The 13,935-nt window shown below is 46.4% G+C and overlaps 7 protein-coding genes across 7 annotated transcripts; 3 read left to right on the top strand and 4 right to left on the bottom strand.

Annotated features, from left to right (window-relative positions):
* Positions 1 to 999: 999 nt before the first annotated feature.
* Positions 1,000 to 2,517, top strand: GLAREA_12398 (uncharacterized protein; the record flags this gene model as incomplete). Its single annotated transcript, XM_008083180.1, has 1 exon — positions 1,000 to 2,517. The coding sequence occupies one exon, from the start codon at positions 1,000 to 1,002 to the stop codon at positions 2,515 to 2,517; it is 1,518 nt and encodes a 505-aa protein (XP_008081371.1).
* Positions 2,518 to 3,435: 918 nt separating this feature from the next.
* On the bottom strand, positions 3,436 to 4,251 carry GLAREA_12399 (uncharacterized protein; the record flags this gene model as incomplete). Its single annotated transcript, XM_008083181.1, has 2 exons — positions 3,436 to 3,897; positions 3,994 to 4,251. The coding sequence occupies 2 exons, from the start codon at positions 4,249 to 4,251 to the stop codon at positions 3,436 to 3,438; spliced, it is 720 nt and encodes a 239-aa protein (XP_008081372.1).
* A 775-nt stretch (positions 4,252 to 5,026) lies between these two features.
* Positions 5,027 to 5,706, bottom strand: GLAREA_12400 (AhpD-like protein; the record flags this gene model as incomplete). The annotated part of the gene is made up of 2 exons (XM_008083182.1): positions 5,027 to 5,444; positions 5,528 to 5,706. 2 exons carry the CDS (start codon positions 5,704 to 5,706, stop codon positions 5,027 to 5,029), a joined length of 597 nt encoding a protein of 198 aa, XP_008081373.1.
* Positions 5,707 to 6,727: 1,021 nt separating this feature from the next.
* On the bottom strand, positions 6,728 to 9,162 carry GLAREA_12401 (Nucleotidyltransferase; the record flags this gene model as incomplete). The annotated part of the gene is made up of 3 exons (XM_008083183.1): positions 6,728 to 7,027; positions 7,083 to 7,782; positions 7,829 to 9,162. 3 exons carry the CDS (start codon positions 9,160 to 9,162, stop codon positions 6,728 to 6,730), a joined length of 2,334 nt encoding a protein of 777 aa, XP_008081374.1.
* A 290-nt stretch (positions 9,163 to 9,452) lies between these two features.
* GLAREA_12402 (eEF1-gamma) lies at positions 9,453 to 11,018 on the top strand (the record flags this gene model as incomplete). The annotated part of the gene is made up of 4 exons (XM_008083184.1): positions 9,453 to 9,482; positions 9,551 to 9,740; positions 9,949 to 10,022; positions 10,047 to 11,018. 4 exons carry the CDS (start codon positions 9,453 to 9,455, stop codon positions 11,016 to 11,018), a joined length of 1,266 nt encoding a protein of 421 aa, XP_008081375.1.
* A 408-nt stretch (positions 11,019 to 11,426) lies between these two features.
* On the bottom strand, positions 11,427 to 12,563 carry GLAREA_12403 (HAD-like protein; the record flags this gene model as incomplete). The annotated part of the gene is made up of 1 exon (XM_008083185.1): positions 11,427 to 12,563. The coding sequence occupies one exon, from the start codon at positions 12,561 to 12,563 to the stop codon at positions 11,427 to 11,429; it is 1,137 nt and encodes a 378-aa protein (XP_008081376.1).
* Positions 12,564 to 12,982: 419 nt separating this feature from the next.
* On the top strand, positions 12,983 to 13,923 carry GLAREA_12404 (uncharacterized protein; the record flags this gene model as incomplete). Its single annotated transcript, XM_008083186.1, has 2 exons — positions 12,983 to 13,147; positions 13,198 to 13,923. The coding sequence occupies 2 exons, from the start codon at positions 12,983 to 12,985 to the stop codon at positions 13,921 to 13,923; spliced, it is 891 nt and encodes a 296-aa protein (XP_008081377.1).
* Between the last annotated feature and the right edge of the window lie 12 nt (positions 13,924 to 13,935).

Here is a 13,935-nt window from a genome sequence, read left to right on the forward strand (position 1 = left end):
CCCTCTGAGCCCTCGGGATGGGGTTTACTGAACGCACAATGATTCATTACGGGACTTGACTTGACTAAGAATGTTGGTGGAATTCTCCGTTTGTTTGAGAGTCATTGATATTGTGAGGAGCGTGAGAAAGGTTGGTGGAATTGAAAAGTGACGAGTCCATTTCTCGCTTAACCGCGGGCATACGAGGAAACCCGTTTGACAAAGGAGTCGAGGAACCTATCGCTGCTTTCTGAAACCTCCTTAAGCAACATTAGTCTCTGTTCGTTGAAACTAGCTCGAGACTGGCAAATAGAAATAAACTTACTGTTCAAAAAATCTATTATCAATGACAACTATCATGCAACGGTTTCTTTCCACGTCGACTTCCCTCTTTGGTTAAAAGTAAACAAGCATGCATGATGTGTTGTAATTGTTGGAAGCTTAAAGTATTGAATAGTTGCCGAGAATCCTTCGTACGATCGCACCATACATACTCAACTGGCTCTTTCAGGAAAAACGACAAGGTCTTCGGGTGGCTGGATCAGCCCTCTAGAGTCGTGCTGCTTAGCGAGATCTCAGATTAAGTTGTGCGACAAAACGGGTAGCGAATGAGACTCTCCGTGGCGTGCTGAATATGTCCAATGATACTCTGACTGCTTTGTAGAAATCGTGTTGGTTGGAGTACTTCAGTGTTGGTTTTGCGGCGCAGGTGCTTTAGCGAACTCAAGCCTGAATAGCTTCACATATTGCTCCTGCAAAAGCAGCGCAATTTCATCAGGGATGTAAATCCTAAACATGACCGTTTTGGGGGCTTGTCACGTATGAGTGTGGTGTCACGACAGTCGGATTGCGCAAGTCCGCCTCGTGAATGTGCAAATGAAAGCAACATATCCTCCGAGATTCCCATGTGTTCAAGTGCCGTCAATGCGGTTAGCCGCCGTGGATTCACTTCGAAGTATTTCACCTTAACCTCTCTCTTTTTCTTTCAATTTCTTGTCAATTTTTTCTGTTTTCGTCGCTATGTTGCGCATTTTGCCGTTGTCTATTAGGTCTCCAGCGGAAGAAATAGAACTGGCTGACTGGTTCCTCATCATCACACAATGCCTCGCACCTCTTCTCGTCCACATACTGGTGGGCATCCCATCCGCTGTTTATTTACATAGCAGTCGCCCAGCGTGGCATGACAAGATTACCTTTTACAACCCTACATCAATAATATGGCGGTATTTCGTGATCACCGATCGTCGTATACGAGCGAAGAACTGGAACGCTTTTGATATGGCTGCGACGAATGCTCGATTTTGGACTGGAGACCGATGGGATGGATCAGAATACATTATGGAAAGAAGCAAGCTTTATCTCACCCGGGTTGCCGATGTACCTCGAATTAAATTCAACTCGCAAGAAACGGTGGAGACTCTCATCGTCGCAGTACAAGGGATGCAGGCGATATTGAATATCTCGAAAGGCTTCGCTGGAGGATGGCAGGTCTCTATCGCCACTATGTTCTTCCCCTTGGCCCTCATTGGGCTTTTGAGGCTTCCCGCGACGTTTTGGCTTTCTGAAGAAGCAACCTACACAGACCATCGCTCTATCGTGGGCGTAGAAGTGGAAGGGGCTAAAAATCAAGACGACGAGACTTACAGCAATTATCGAACCAACCTTGATACCGAGAAATTGCTCATGGAAAGTCCAGGTAGTGACAGCGCCTCGCTCGCGTCGAAGAAGTCGCCATCAACCAAGCCACTTCTTACAATACGGTATTCCGTCGAGCCAAACGAGACTCCAGCATACACTGCTCATAGACCTAATAGTTGGAGGGGATGGCTCGTCCGTCTGTTTTTCTTGATTTCTATTTTGTCCTTGGCGATGCTCTCCATCACTCTCACCCTTCCATTCCTCAACTTCTGGGACGTCTTCATGTCGGTTACGAGCTATATACAAGCATGGTTCTACTCTTTCATGCTTACGATGACTTTTATCATTGTCGCGAAATACTCCAACGATGAACGAACCTCGACGACAACAGTCTTACCTTGTATCCACGCTCTCTGGTACAAAGTATACACAGGATTACTCTTTGCAATGATGTGTATATTCTTTCTTTTCGCCGCGCTCGAGACCAAGAAGTCGACCTGCGGAGCTTTCACTACTTTTCCAGCAATCTTCGGCGTGTGCCCAAGAGGTGGTCGATTCCTCACCTCAGCCATAGAAGTTAAGCGGCCAGGTGGTTCAAATGGTACGACCTCCGTTCAGTTTTTCGATGGGATATACCGAACAGTCAACAACGGATCATCAATAACGACACGAATGATTCCATTTGACGGATGGTGTAAAGGGTCCTGGGACGATGGAAAAGCCGAGTTCTCACTTCCAGATCTACGCTTGGTCAATGACACCGACTGGTTCCAAAGTCTGAAGAATGCCTCTGGTTTGCAGATAAATATTGCACCTCTTGGAAACACAGGAAAGGAGTTTGACGTGGTTGCCAATAATCTTCAGAATGAGAAGGCCGATCACATGTATGATTATACATGAACAACTAGCTATTCAGAAGGGATGAAATTAATAATAATGCTACTTGAAACGCATCTTACAACAAGTGGACCTGGTCTCAAGCCTCCTTGGAATTGATGTATCTGTACTGTGATTATCGTTGTTGTTCCTCGCATCAACTGGATTAAAACACTCTCTCGAAGCTTCGTTAAGCAAAACCTCGAAGTACTGCACATTATATCCTTTCAAAGACCCAATAGACAACGGGGTGCACATCGGCTCTGGTATATCCCCGGGAGTTTTTCCCGCCGTAATTTCTTGCAGCAAAACAAAAGAGCTTAGACAGGTTTTAGGAAATTCAGACCCAGGAAATACTTTGAAATCTGTTAGCGTACGATAGCTACGATTCTGGATAGAAGTCAAGGAAATCATGTATGGGTTTTGAGTTCAGGTCAGCATGAGAAGACATGTTGATGAGACATGTCGAGATTTAGGATAGGTAAAACTTGTCAACGCTCTATGAAATCGGCGAAAGTATGACTACAAGCGGGATGGTGTTATCGTATTGTCTTAATTTATGTGGCAAATAAAGAATCTACTTTCCCCTTAGTTGTCGTAAGATTAAATCCTATTCTCTTTCTAGCTGTAGATCTTAATATCGAGCAGCTTGAGAGGGTTCTAATCTAATAGAATTCATGAAGGCTATAGGATTGCAAGAAAGAATATTTCAATACATTCCTTTGAGAGATTTTACTTTTTTAGATATAGTGGTCCAAATAAATTATCATTTTCCCCCCACCATAGTTCCTCATAATATCTGGTATGTTGCTTCGTCGCTGCGTCTTTTACGACCACGCCGATATCTTCATGTCCACCTTCCACATCAACGACTTATATCAAGAAATTCTCAGTCTAGAATCATCTCAACCAACCACTTACCAACCGAGCCTTCAAGATCTATCACGGCCTAACCCCTATTCCACCACATCCCCATCTCTTAATCCAATCCTTCTCACTCTTATCCCAAATCCCCCAGTCAACCCAAACCCTCTCCATCAGCTTACTCTTAAAGCCCACTCTCTCCCACGCATAGTCCCCCTCCTCCGAAAACCCATTAACCGCCGCATCCCTCAAGAACCTCACTACGTTCTCCCAATACATGCATCTGCGAAGCGCATTGCTCCCAGGAGTCGCCCAAAAAGTCACGTTGATACATTGGTTCAGCTTTTCGCCTCCTGGAACCTCTATAATGGCGTTATTGGCGTCGTAGACTCCTACTTTCAAAGCAATGGCGCAGACGGCTCGGTTTTGTGGCCGAGTGCTGCCAAGCAGTGTTATTATGGTGACGCGGATGAAGGCGATGTTGAGATCTTTAGGGAGCTTCCAGAGATGAAGGTCTTCGTCTTCGGTGTAGTGGTATATCTGGGGTGAGAAGATAATTAGCTTGGTACCTAAGAAATGCGAAAGAAGCTCAATAGCAGTGGCACTGAATTAATGATACAGGAGACCAAGACATACATGACTCTCATCTGCTTGCGGTCTGAAATACTTGAAACCTGTACTCCTTGGACCTCCATTTAAGAAATCGTCATCGAAAAATAGATCCAGTAATGAACAGGTCAACATCCGCGAGATCGTAGCTCCCTTCTCAGGTTTGAAGAGATGCGCCGTAAATTGTGTGTCCTGCTTTTTCTGTGGAACAGTCTTCGAAGCGCTCTTGGGCTTCTGTAGATCTGTCTTTTTAGATGATGTCTTTTTCGTTCGAATCGGCGGCATGACTGATTGTGTACAGAAATCCTCCGGATGGAACTCCCAAATTGCTAAGGACTTAATCCGGTGGCTTTCTGAATGAAGGAGAAGTAGGTGACTGCTGGCACTTGAGTGGTAAGTATTGTCGCCATTGGGGATGTGAAAGTTTTTTCTTTTTACTTGTAGTAGTCACCGAAGCCATATGATGCTACGAAGGTGAATTGTCGGTTCGGAAAGTGATTATAAATTGTCTAAGAAATAGATGTGAATATGTAGTTTTTTGGTCTTCTTCTTAGATAGAAAGAACATGACGCAGAGTTATTGTACCAATTATTGGTGAAGGGTGTCAATTTACACATGAGTTCGTAATATGTTTTGAAGGTAAATTAGGTTCACCAGATAAACTTCAAGGTTTATCCATTTCAGTACCATATCTATGTTCGATCAACCGAAGCAGTAGCTAGAATTTAGATTATCTTGTTCAACGTAGAAGAAACAATAATTTAGTCTACAATATCTTGCTCTTGGATGTATGGCCGGACGAGAAAATCTCGACTTGATTTTGGGATGATAAGTACGATCTTCCTTCAACATTGCAAGCTCTTTCTTCTCACTTGATACCGAAGACTGACTGTATAATTATATTGAGATCAGTTTAATCCTTAGCATTCTGTTTGTCACCCCGTCTCGATTGTCAGTTTTGACCAGCCGCCGTGTATTCTGCACACATAAAAAAGCGAAGATGTTTTGATCGAATCCATCCCAATTCTGTCTTCAAACTCCATACCATTCTGCGCCAACATCACTCTACACTGTTAGGCAAACCCACATCCGCAGCATTTAAAAGAATAGCAGCATGCATAAAAGCCGCGGACTGCTGAATAGCAGCCGTGACACCATCCCTCCCAAGCACAAAAAGCGCTTCGTTGAATGATACGGAGTCAAGTGGCCCTCTCATTTGAGCCAGCTTTACCGCCAGCTTGAAAATAGCTGACTGCCGCTCAGTGATATCTGAAGGACAATCGCCTGCAAGCATAGCTTCCACTTGGGACAGAGTAAATCCGGCTTTCTGAGCGAGAATGGTGTGTGCGTAGATTCCATAGACTGCACGGGTTATCGATAGGACGCCTAAGACGGCTGATTCCGCCTCAACTGGCGGAAGTAGGCCTGCTGTTGCGAGTTGAAGATTACACCACGGTTGTGCCATGGTGGGTGTGTAGCTAATTATCGTATCAGTTGAGTCCTTCCACTTGGTAGTCAGGTACCGCCAGACTCTTTGACTTTTGTATAAATCATAACTCACAGTAAGATATTAAACGGACCTGCCATCGATTCGTCTGGATTTTGCGTGACAATCGTACCATTGTAGACTTTCTTCGTAATATTAGCAAGGTACTCATGTTGCACCGATTGCTCCGCGTCGAGATTATCCTTTGTAGGCGTCAAACCTGGATACCGGGAAGTTCCAGAAGATTTCGACATTTTGTGGATTGAATCAAATCAAGGTAAGTAGGTTGACGACTTCTATCAACCTTAAGTATAGAAAACAAACATTCAAGATGTTGGTTGTTTACGAGCACAACACTTGATTCGAGGAATGAATCCAAAATCCACATTTCCGGGCCGAAGAAGCTTTCCAAGTCACAGGGAGGTGTTGGCAAACGCCGCTGCATGTCAGCTTTCGTTGGCCTCGCTCAGTTAGGCAGATCGGTGGGTTGACGTACCATGCTCGCCCAATTCAGAAGGTAAATGGAATTCGGCAGTTGCAGTAGTGTAAGGAACCTAGGGGCATCTAAGTGGAAGACTCACTCGAATGTACGAAAAGCCTATCTGTAGTACATATTGAACATTGGGTTTGCAGTACTACAGAATGGACCTCGGGTTTGCAAGTCGTCATGGCCTTCTATTCCTCTCTATGGCACACGTAAAGCGTTACCATAGTGAGAAAGGAGTCGCATCATAGCCCAGTAATGAGTATGAAACCCAATTACCAGTCTTCGAAGGTATCGTTGGCGACAAAACCAAACTAAGTACAGTACTCTGAGATCAGAGCACGGTATAAAGTTTGAATCCTAAATTAGAAAGCGCGATTAGCAGTAAAAACCATGCAAATGTGAGGGACACTGAACAATCACAACCGGAGCTTGGGAAAATCTATTTCAATTATGCCTGAGATGCAAGCGTAGAGTGATCGATGATATATCCGTCGAGCGGGAGCCAGAAAACGTCCATATCGATCACTATAGCTGTGTCAGTGCTGAATCTAAAAAACAAGCAAATAAGTAAAGAAAGCAAGAAACAATGTACAGATCGCCAGCCTTTTTAAGAAGCAGATGGCCGAGACGCCCTGGGTATCTTTTCCGTTTGTGCCATACGCCATTCATACTCTAACATCCCACCCGCAACACTCGAGCACAATGCAAAAATGCAAATGTACTGTAAAGATTGAACAGCTGCCAATAAAATGACAGTCAAGTCATACATAACAATCACTCTCGCTACTCTAATCCTGTACAGGGCCTATCGTTTGCTCGTGGACCGTGGCGAGATGTGAGCGTTGAATGTCGAACGACCTATAGTTGCCCGCTAAGATACAGCCAAGAATACTTTCTTTGGCACGCTCAGGCTGACTTTGCAACTGTCCCATTCGTTTTTGTAGTTTAGAATGCGCGTCTGAGAACAATGCCAAAATCACCCTGGTGTTTGAAGCGCCGCCAGATATATCGTTATCAGGCTTATTTGGATCGATGATAGAAAACTTGTCCATGTTATTCCGTTTGTAGACGATGTTGTGAGCCTGATCCTGATCCACTATTAGCTTGTATGAAGTGAATAAAACTTAGCATGGGATGTCCTACCTTGGGCACATATGCTGGAGGGTTCAAAGAAATGGCAGTGGTCTGAACATTGAATTGATTGCCATACAAGTCAAAAAATTCCATAAGGATTTCTCCATAATGATGCTCCGCAATCATGCTTCTGCTTTGGACCTGTGGCATATGCTGGAGAAGACTTACTACCAAGCAAATTACTGAGAAGCCACCGATTCCCCCATTTTGCGGCTCATTCAACCCTCTCATGGCTAAGAGGTGTTTGATAATGGTGACCAAGGTGGGCATCGCTGGGAACTCTTGTTTCCACGCTTGAAATGTCTTGTTGGCGATTAAACCAGTGTCATTTTCAAACGATATGTCAATTTTCAAGCCCGTGAGCCGATCGACATACTTTACCAGGGGAACTTTCGCTTTTGGAACGGTGGTAACAGAACCATCGTGGGCGATTTTGCTTGTCTTGAGCCATTTTGCAAACTCGAATAAGTGTCTTGAACCCACTAGAATACGACCAGACCTCATAAATTCCTTTGAAACACAAACCAAGTCCATATCAGAAGTGGGAAGATAAAGGCCGGCAGGAAAGGACCCAAATGTCATGATGTCGTAATTTGGAAACCTCTGCTTAGCTCTCGAGCGAAGATCCTCAACGAGTTTCGTGCGGACAGCTTGCTCAAAAGCACGCGGTTTCACGTAATGATAGAAATCAACTATTTCCTTATGCATCCTGCAGAAAGTTAGACAGCAACTAACATCCGCCAGGGACGACTTACCATAGACCCATATTGGCACTATTGGAATGGTCAAGCTCAATCCACGGAGTGCTATTCGTGCCTGGCAGGGGCTGCCACGTCGAGACTACGCCGCCATGAGATGGCGCTTTTCTACCTCCAAACGAATTATTGAGCTCACGCGGAGCTTCTAGTTTGATTTCATCTTGGTGAGTTCGCTTACGATTACCTAGAGCCGGGTCTGAACTGAGGTCAATCGCGGCGGCATTTCTCATTGGCTTATCTGGTAACTGTTTGCGCATAGAGATTTTGACAGGATCTGTTTTCGCGCTAGGTAGAGACTCCGGCACCACTGGTCGGGGTGGATGATCCTCTCGTGTGCGTTGTGCTGAAGCTTTTGGGCCTGTAGGAGTGTTTATTGGGACACTGGACGATGGCACTGGCTCGCTGCGGTCAAAGAAAGTGTGCTTTGGCTCGTCAACATCATCATCAAAATCAAATGAAATGAAATCATCGCTATCAGCACCGGGTTTTGTCGACCCATCAGCGCCGTCAGTGACGCGTGCTTTTCTGATCAACTTGACCACATCTTTCTTTTTACGCTGAGACTCATCAGGAGGGGGTAATGCGGTATAGGGATCTGGATTGGACCACTGAGGAACACTGTTGCCATCAGCGGCCTCTGCGTCACTGCGCGCTCGCTTTTTCCTGGGTCCGTCGGTGTCGTCGTTTTCATCTTCATCGGAGACACTCATTTCATCCATTGCTCGATACCTTACGCCGTTACCCTTATCCTCATCAATGCCTGACATCAATTCTGGAGTAGGAGCGCGGTTGGTCTGCAGGAAGTCGCGATCGGCAGCTCTTCTAGATCCACCACGACCGCGATATCCAGCGCGACCAGGACGACCTCCACGGGAACGTGAGTTTTCATTGTGGCGAACGTAGTCTCTTGGATACCTGGGTGGTTGATCATCGCGAGATCGATACGGGTCTAGAGGAGGCGAGCGAGGCCTGTATACATCAGCTCGACTAAAGTCAACACCTGGAGGCGCATCATGGCGGAAGCTGAAGTTGTCTTCGCGAGGGCGATACGCGTCCCCCGAAGGATAGCCATTCCTGGGAGGCGATCTTCGACCTGGAGGTGATCTTCTGCGAGGCGGAGAGCGTCTGCCATAGTCAGATCTCGAGTCATATCCATCGTTTCCGCGAAATTGATAAGGTGGTGGTGGGCCCCGAGGAGGATAGGATGGGCGATTGTCCTCTTGACGATGATAATCATCGCGAGGTCGATAAGATTCCGCTCCATAAGAGGAGGGTGGTGGGTACTGTGGCCGTGGAGGCAATCCAGGCGGGAGAGGAGGTAATCGCGACATTGGATGTTTTGACTACCTAAGAGCTTGTGCGGTGGTGCTCGTGCTGAAACCCAAGGTACAAGTTGTTTTGATACCACGAACCGAAAAGTCGCAAAAGTCATGATATTTTCGAGCCCTGTGAGTCCGCGACGCTAAGCCAAGGCTGTCAATGGTGGGCCGGCCCAAGCTGGGGGCGTTAGTCTCAACCCGGTTAGCGTCGAAAGCCCCTCCTCCACTGAAATGCAAAATTCAAAACCGTCCTCTTTCTGACTCTTCTTTCCAACTTCCTCCATGACCACAACATAGCAAATATGGCATTCGGAAAACTTTACACCTACCCGGTAAGTCTTCAAAGCTCCGCAGACTGCTCAATATTATTCTGCCCAACTCGAACTGACATTATATCTAGGGTAATCCCCGCTCAACTGCCATCAAGGCTGTTGCGAAAGCAAACAATGTCGATCTCGAGATTGTCGAGACCGAGCCAGCCAAGGGCGTTCCAGATGAGTACTTGAAGCTCAATGGTCTCGGAAAAGTCCCAACCTTTGTCGGTGCCGATGGATACACTCTTCACGAGTGTATTGCCATTGCTATCTACAGTACGTTCAAACCTCGCCTTTGCCGTTGTAAACATCGAACACATCAACCTACAAATGCTATGATGAAGCAAATTGTCAACAGTTATCCCTGTCTTAATCATCCGTGTTGATTTTTTTTAATAATTAGACTCTGAGCACCTTCAAACTTTTTTCATGCTTTCACTACTATCAGCCATTTTCCGAGCATGGTCACTGACGTGTCAAATAGTAACCTCCCAGAATGAGAAAACCACTCTCCTCGGCAAGACCAAGCAAGAGTACGTCCCTCATACAAGATTGATGGTATATTTTCTAATTGGTTTGTAGTTATGCCACTATCCTCAAGTGGATGCCTTTTTCAACCAAGAGGTTCTCACTGCTCTTGGAGGTTGGTTCCGCCCACTCATTGGCCGTGACCCATACAACAAGAAGAATGTCGACGATGCCTCCAAAGCATCTTTGAAGGCTGTAGGTGTCGTTGAGGACCATCTCCTTAATAACACCTACCTTGCCGGAGAGCGCATTACCCTTGCCGATCTCTTTGCCGCTGGTATCATCTCCCGTGGATTCCAATATGTCTTTGATAAGGCTTTCAGATCCTCCCACCCCAATGTCACCCGTTGGTACGAGACTGTCTACAACCAGCCAATCTACTCCGCTGTTGTTGACAAGCTCAACTTCATTGACGAAGCCGTCAAGTACACCCCTCCAAAGAAGGAAGCAAAGCCAGCAAAGGAACAGCCAAAGGCTGCCCCTAAACCAAAGGCCAAGGAAGTTGAGGAGGAAGAGGAGGAGGCCCCAGCAGCCCCAAAGGCAAAGCACCCTCTTGAGGCTCTGCCAAAGGCCACTCTCCCACTCGACGAGTGGAAGCGTCAATACTCCAACAATGATACCCCTGATGCTCTCAAGTGGTTCTGGGAGAACTACAATCCTGAGGAGTACTCCTTATGGAAGGTCGATTACAAGTACAATGAGGAGCTCACACAAGTGTTCATGACATCCAACCTCATCGGTGGTTTCTTCGCCCGCCTTGAAGGTTCCCGCAAGTACATCTTCGGCTGCGCTTCGGTCTACGGTGTCAAGGATGATTCGATCATCAAGGGCGCCTTTGTCATCCGTGGCCAAGAGGCTCTTCCTGCATTTGATGTTGCCCCAGATTATGAGAGCTACGAGTTCACCAAGCTCGACGCTTCTAAGCCCGAGGACAAGGAGTTTGTCAACGAGCAATGGACCTGGGAGAAACCTCTTGTTGTCGGTGGCAAGGAGTACCCATGGGCTGATGGCAAGGTCTTTAAGTAGACTTGACATTATGCAACCTTTCTTTTTGATATGAATTGTGAATTTAGCGTTGAGGATACGGTATGAGGACCATGATTATGAAACTTGGGAAGGTCGACGGAGGAATAGCTGCCTACGGGCTTCTGTCAAGTAGAGCTCACTACAATAAAACAAATTTGAGCCATTGCCTGCCACGATAAGACTTGCATTTCTCGTTTTGTATTCTGAATCTGTTTGACATAAAAGGCTTTTCATCACTTTGCCGCTTTCAATGCCCAGGGTATCATGCTCGTGCGATCAGCCATCTGAACCTTCCTAATCCAATCCTGCCCATGTATGATCTTTGTCCACGTTGTTCATCTATAAACATACCAGGAGGTATATATCCTTAAACGTGACCTGCCCAAACGCCTCATATAAATGCAACCCCTATGCCTGAAGACCCAATCCGGTAGCAGGCCTCTCATCTCCATTATGATTGTAATCTTGTCCAGAGCTCCCAAGCTGACTATCAAGCGGCGCTACGCCCTGCGGGTTGCCAGGCGCACTAACAGCCCTGAAAGGAAACATCTTCAGGGAGGCACTGACGTTAGATTGCATTGCGAGATAATTCAAATGATGATGAACCTGAGGCAAGATCTCAGCGTGTTCATGCTCCTCGCCCAAAAACTCTGGTACTTCTATCAGATTGTATGGTTCACTTCTTGCCTTCTCCATGGAATCATCTATGAGAACGGTATTTGTTTGATCCCACCTTGCACCCATATTGAAATGGGGGTGTGTTTGTGCGATTGTTGGATCTTGCCAGACGCGAGTAAGTCGCTTGTAGCATTGTACCCGAGTGACATAGTCCCTAGGCGTGAGGTTGAATTTGTCGCGCGCCCAGACCGCTACTATTTTCTTGCATAAGGCTGGTGGGATAATGACGTTCACGAGAAAGTTGACGTTGTCTGGGCGGGCGGATGACCATATCACCACGCTGAAAGTCTCAATGCAGTATTGGAGGAATCGTAAGGCATTAGGTCTGGCGATGTAACTCTTCGGGTTTAATCGTGATGGTCGGAAGAGAATTGTGCCATTTAGATCGATGACCACAAGAAGGTGCTGGGGGACTTGAAGCTGGTGAGGGATGGTGCTCGCGTTGGTAAGATATTCTGGACTTGGATCTGGAACACCTCCCGATTCCCAGGAAGGTACCATTTTGGGCTTTCCATGATTCGTGACCATCTTGCTCGAACTGCCTTTTGTCGACTTGCCTTTGAATTGATTTGTGCCACGGTTGAAGGGCGATGAATCTGGCTCGTGGTTCTTCTTCTTCTTCCTCGCGGATGTTGTCTTCGCTTTCTGAGGTTGTGAATCTTGCGGAGGCTGCGAAGGTGATGTTAAATTAGATTTCGCAGGTGTTTGAGATGAGGGTACAGGAGTCCTATGCGGTTCTGGCGTATTGGTCGGATTGGAACTGGAACTTGACGTTGTAGGTATGGGATTCTTTGTATCTTTCGAAATCGAGATTCCCCCAATCGTCTGAATGAGAGCCTCAAACTCTTCCTCAGTCTTGTCCTCCATTTTGCCAGACGTTGATGCCTGGGCAACAGACGCTGCGTGCGCTCTCGCCTTTGCAAATAATTCACTAGGGTTTTCTGTTGACTGATGGGTTTTCTGGAAGACTCGCTTCTGCCTCTGCGCCGAAGGTGTTGAACTTATCGCTCTAAGCGGCAGCCTGAAAGCAATAATCGGACGGACATGCTGTCGTGTTGGCAAGAGATTTAAGCCTCTTGTGTATAGTGACATTCAATATAATGTTCGTTGGTTGACAAAAGAGGTACCTAGGTAGTAGGTAGTTGCGAAACTAATCAGCAACTTGTATGACATGCGCCACTCACCGCCTGTACCAGAGGCGGCAGAAATTTGAATAGATCTGAGGGGTCCATGTAAATTAAATTTCACCACCAAAATAATAGCATATTGACAGAGGATTGATTAAAATGTCTAGCACGAAACGAAAGGCAATTGACACTAGTCTAGAGAGACGGGTCAGAGCTAGGCGAGAAGAATCCGTAGATATTGAAGATATAACGTCGAGTTCAGAAGCTTCAGGCGAGGATCGCAACGAGGAAACTTCCGCAAGTGATGAGGATGGAGGAGTCGAGGTCAGACAGTTTTTGCTATCCCTCTATTCTATTTACTAACCTGACTATAGTCCGACGCATCTTCCGAGCCCGAGCCTTTAGAAGCAGCATCAATCTCCTTCGGCGCCCTAGCAAAAGCATCCGCAACCCTTACCAACCCCAAATCCAAAAAGAAAAAGACCACAGACCCACAAGAGCCGACCGATACCTGGACAAACGCCGAATCCCTCGAACGAAAAGCCGGCCGACAAGATCATCGAGACTTCAATCGTTCATCAAAACATGCGCCTACAGAAATATCCTCCAAAAAGGCTGTCTCGAGAAGGCGGGAGGTGGTTCCAGTACCGAAACGAGAATTTAGAGATCCGAGATTTGACTCGGTGACAGGATATGTAGATGAAGCGAAAGTGCGGAAAGCATATGGATTTTTAGACGAATATCGAGAGGCTGAAATGAAAGAACTAAAGGAGAAGATCAGGCAGTCAAAAGATGAGGATGAGAAAGAGCGGTTGAAGCGTACATTAGAGAGTATGGAAAGTCGCAAGAAAGCGCAAGCGCGGAAGGATAAGGCAGCGGAGGTTCTGGATCGGCATAGAAAGGAAGAGAAAGAACTTGTGAAGCAGGGCAAGAAGCCGTTTTATCTGAAGAAGGGAGAGCAGAAGAAGAGGGTCTTGGTTGAGCAGTATGCGGGCTTGAAGGGTAAACAATTGGATCATGTTATGGAAAGAAGGAGGAAGAAGGTGGAAGGGAAGGAGAAGAAGAAGATGCCGTGGTCAAGAAGGGAGACTGGAACGTAGTGTTTGTGATAG

Source organism: Glarea lozoyensis (genome assembly GCF_000409485.1).
Source record: "Glarea lozoyensis ATCC 20868 chromosome Unknown GLAREA18, whole genome shotgun sequence".
Classification (NCBI taxonomy): domain Eukaryota; kingdom Fungi; phylum Ascomycota; class Leotiomycetes; order Helotiales; family Helotiaceae; genus Glarea; species Glarea lozoyensis.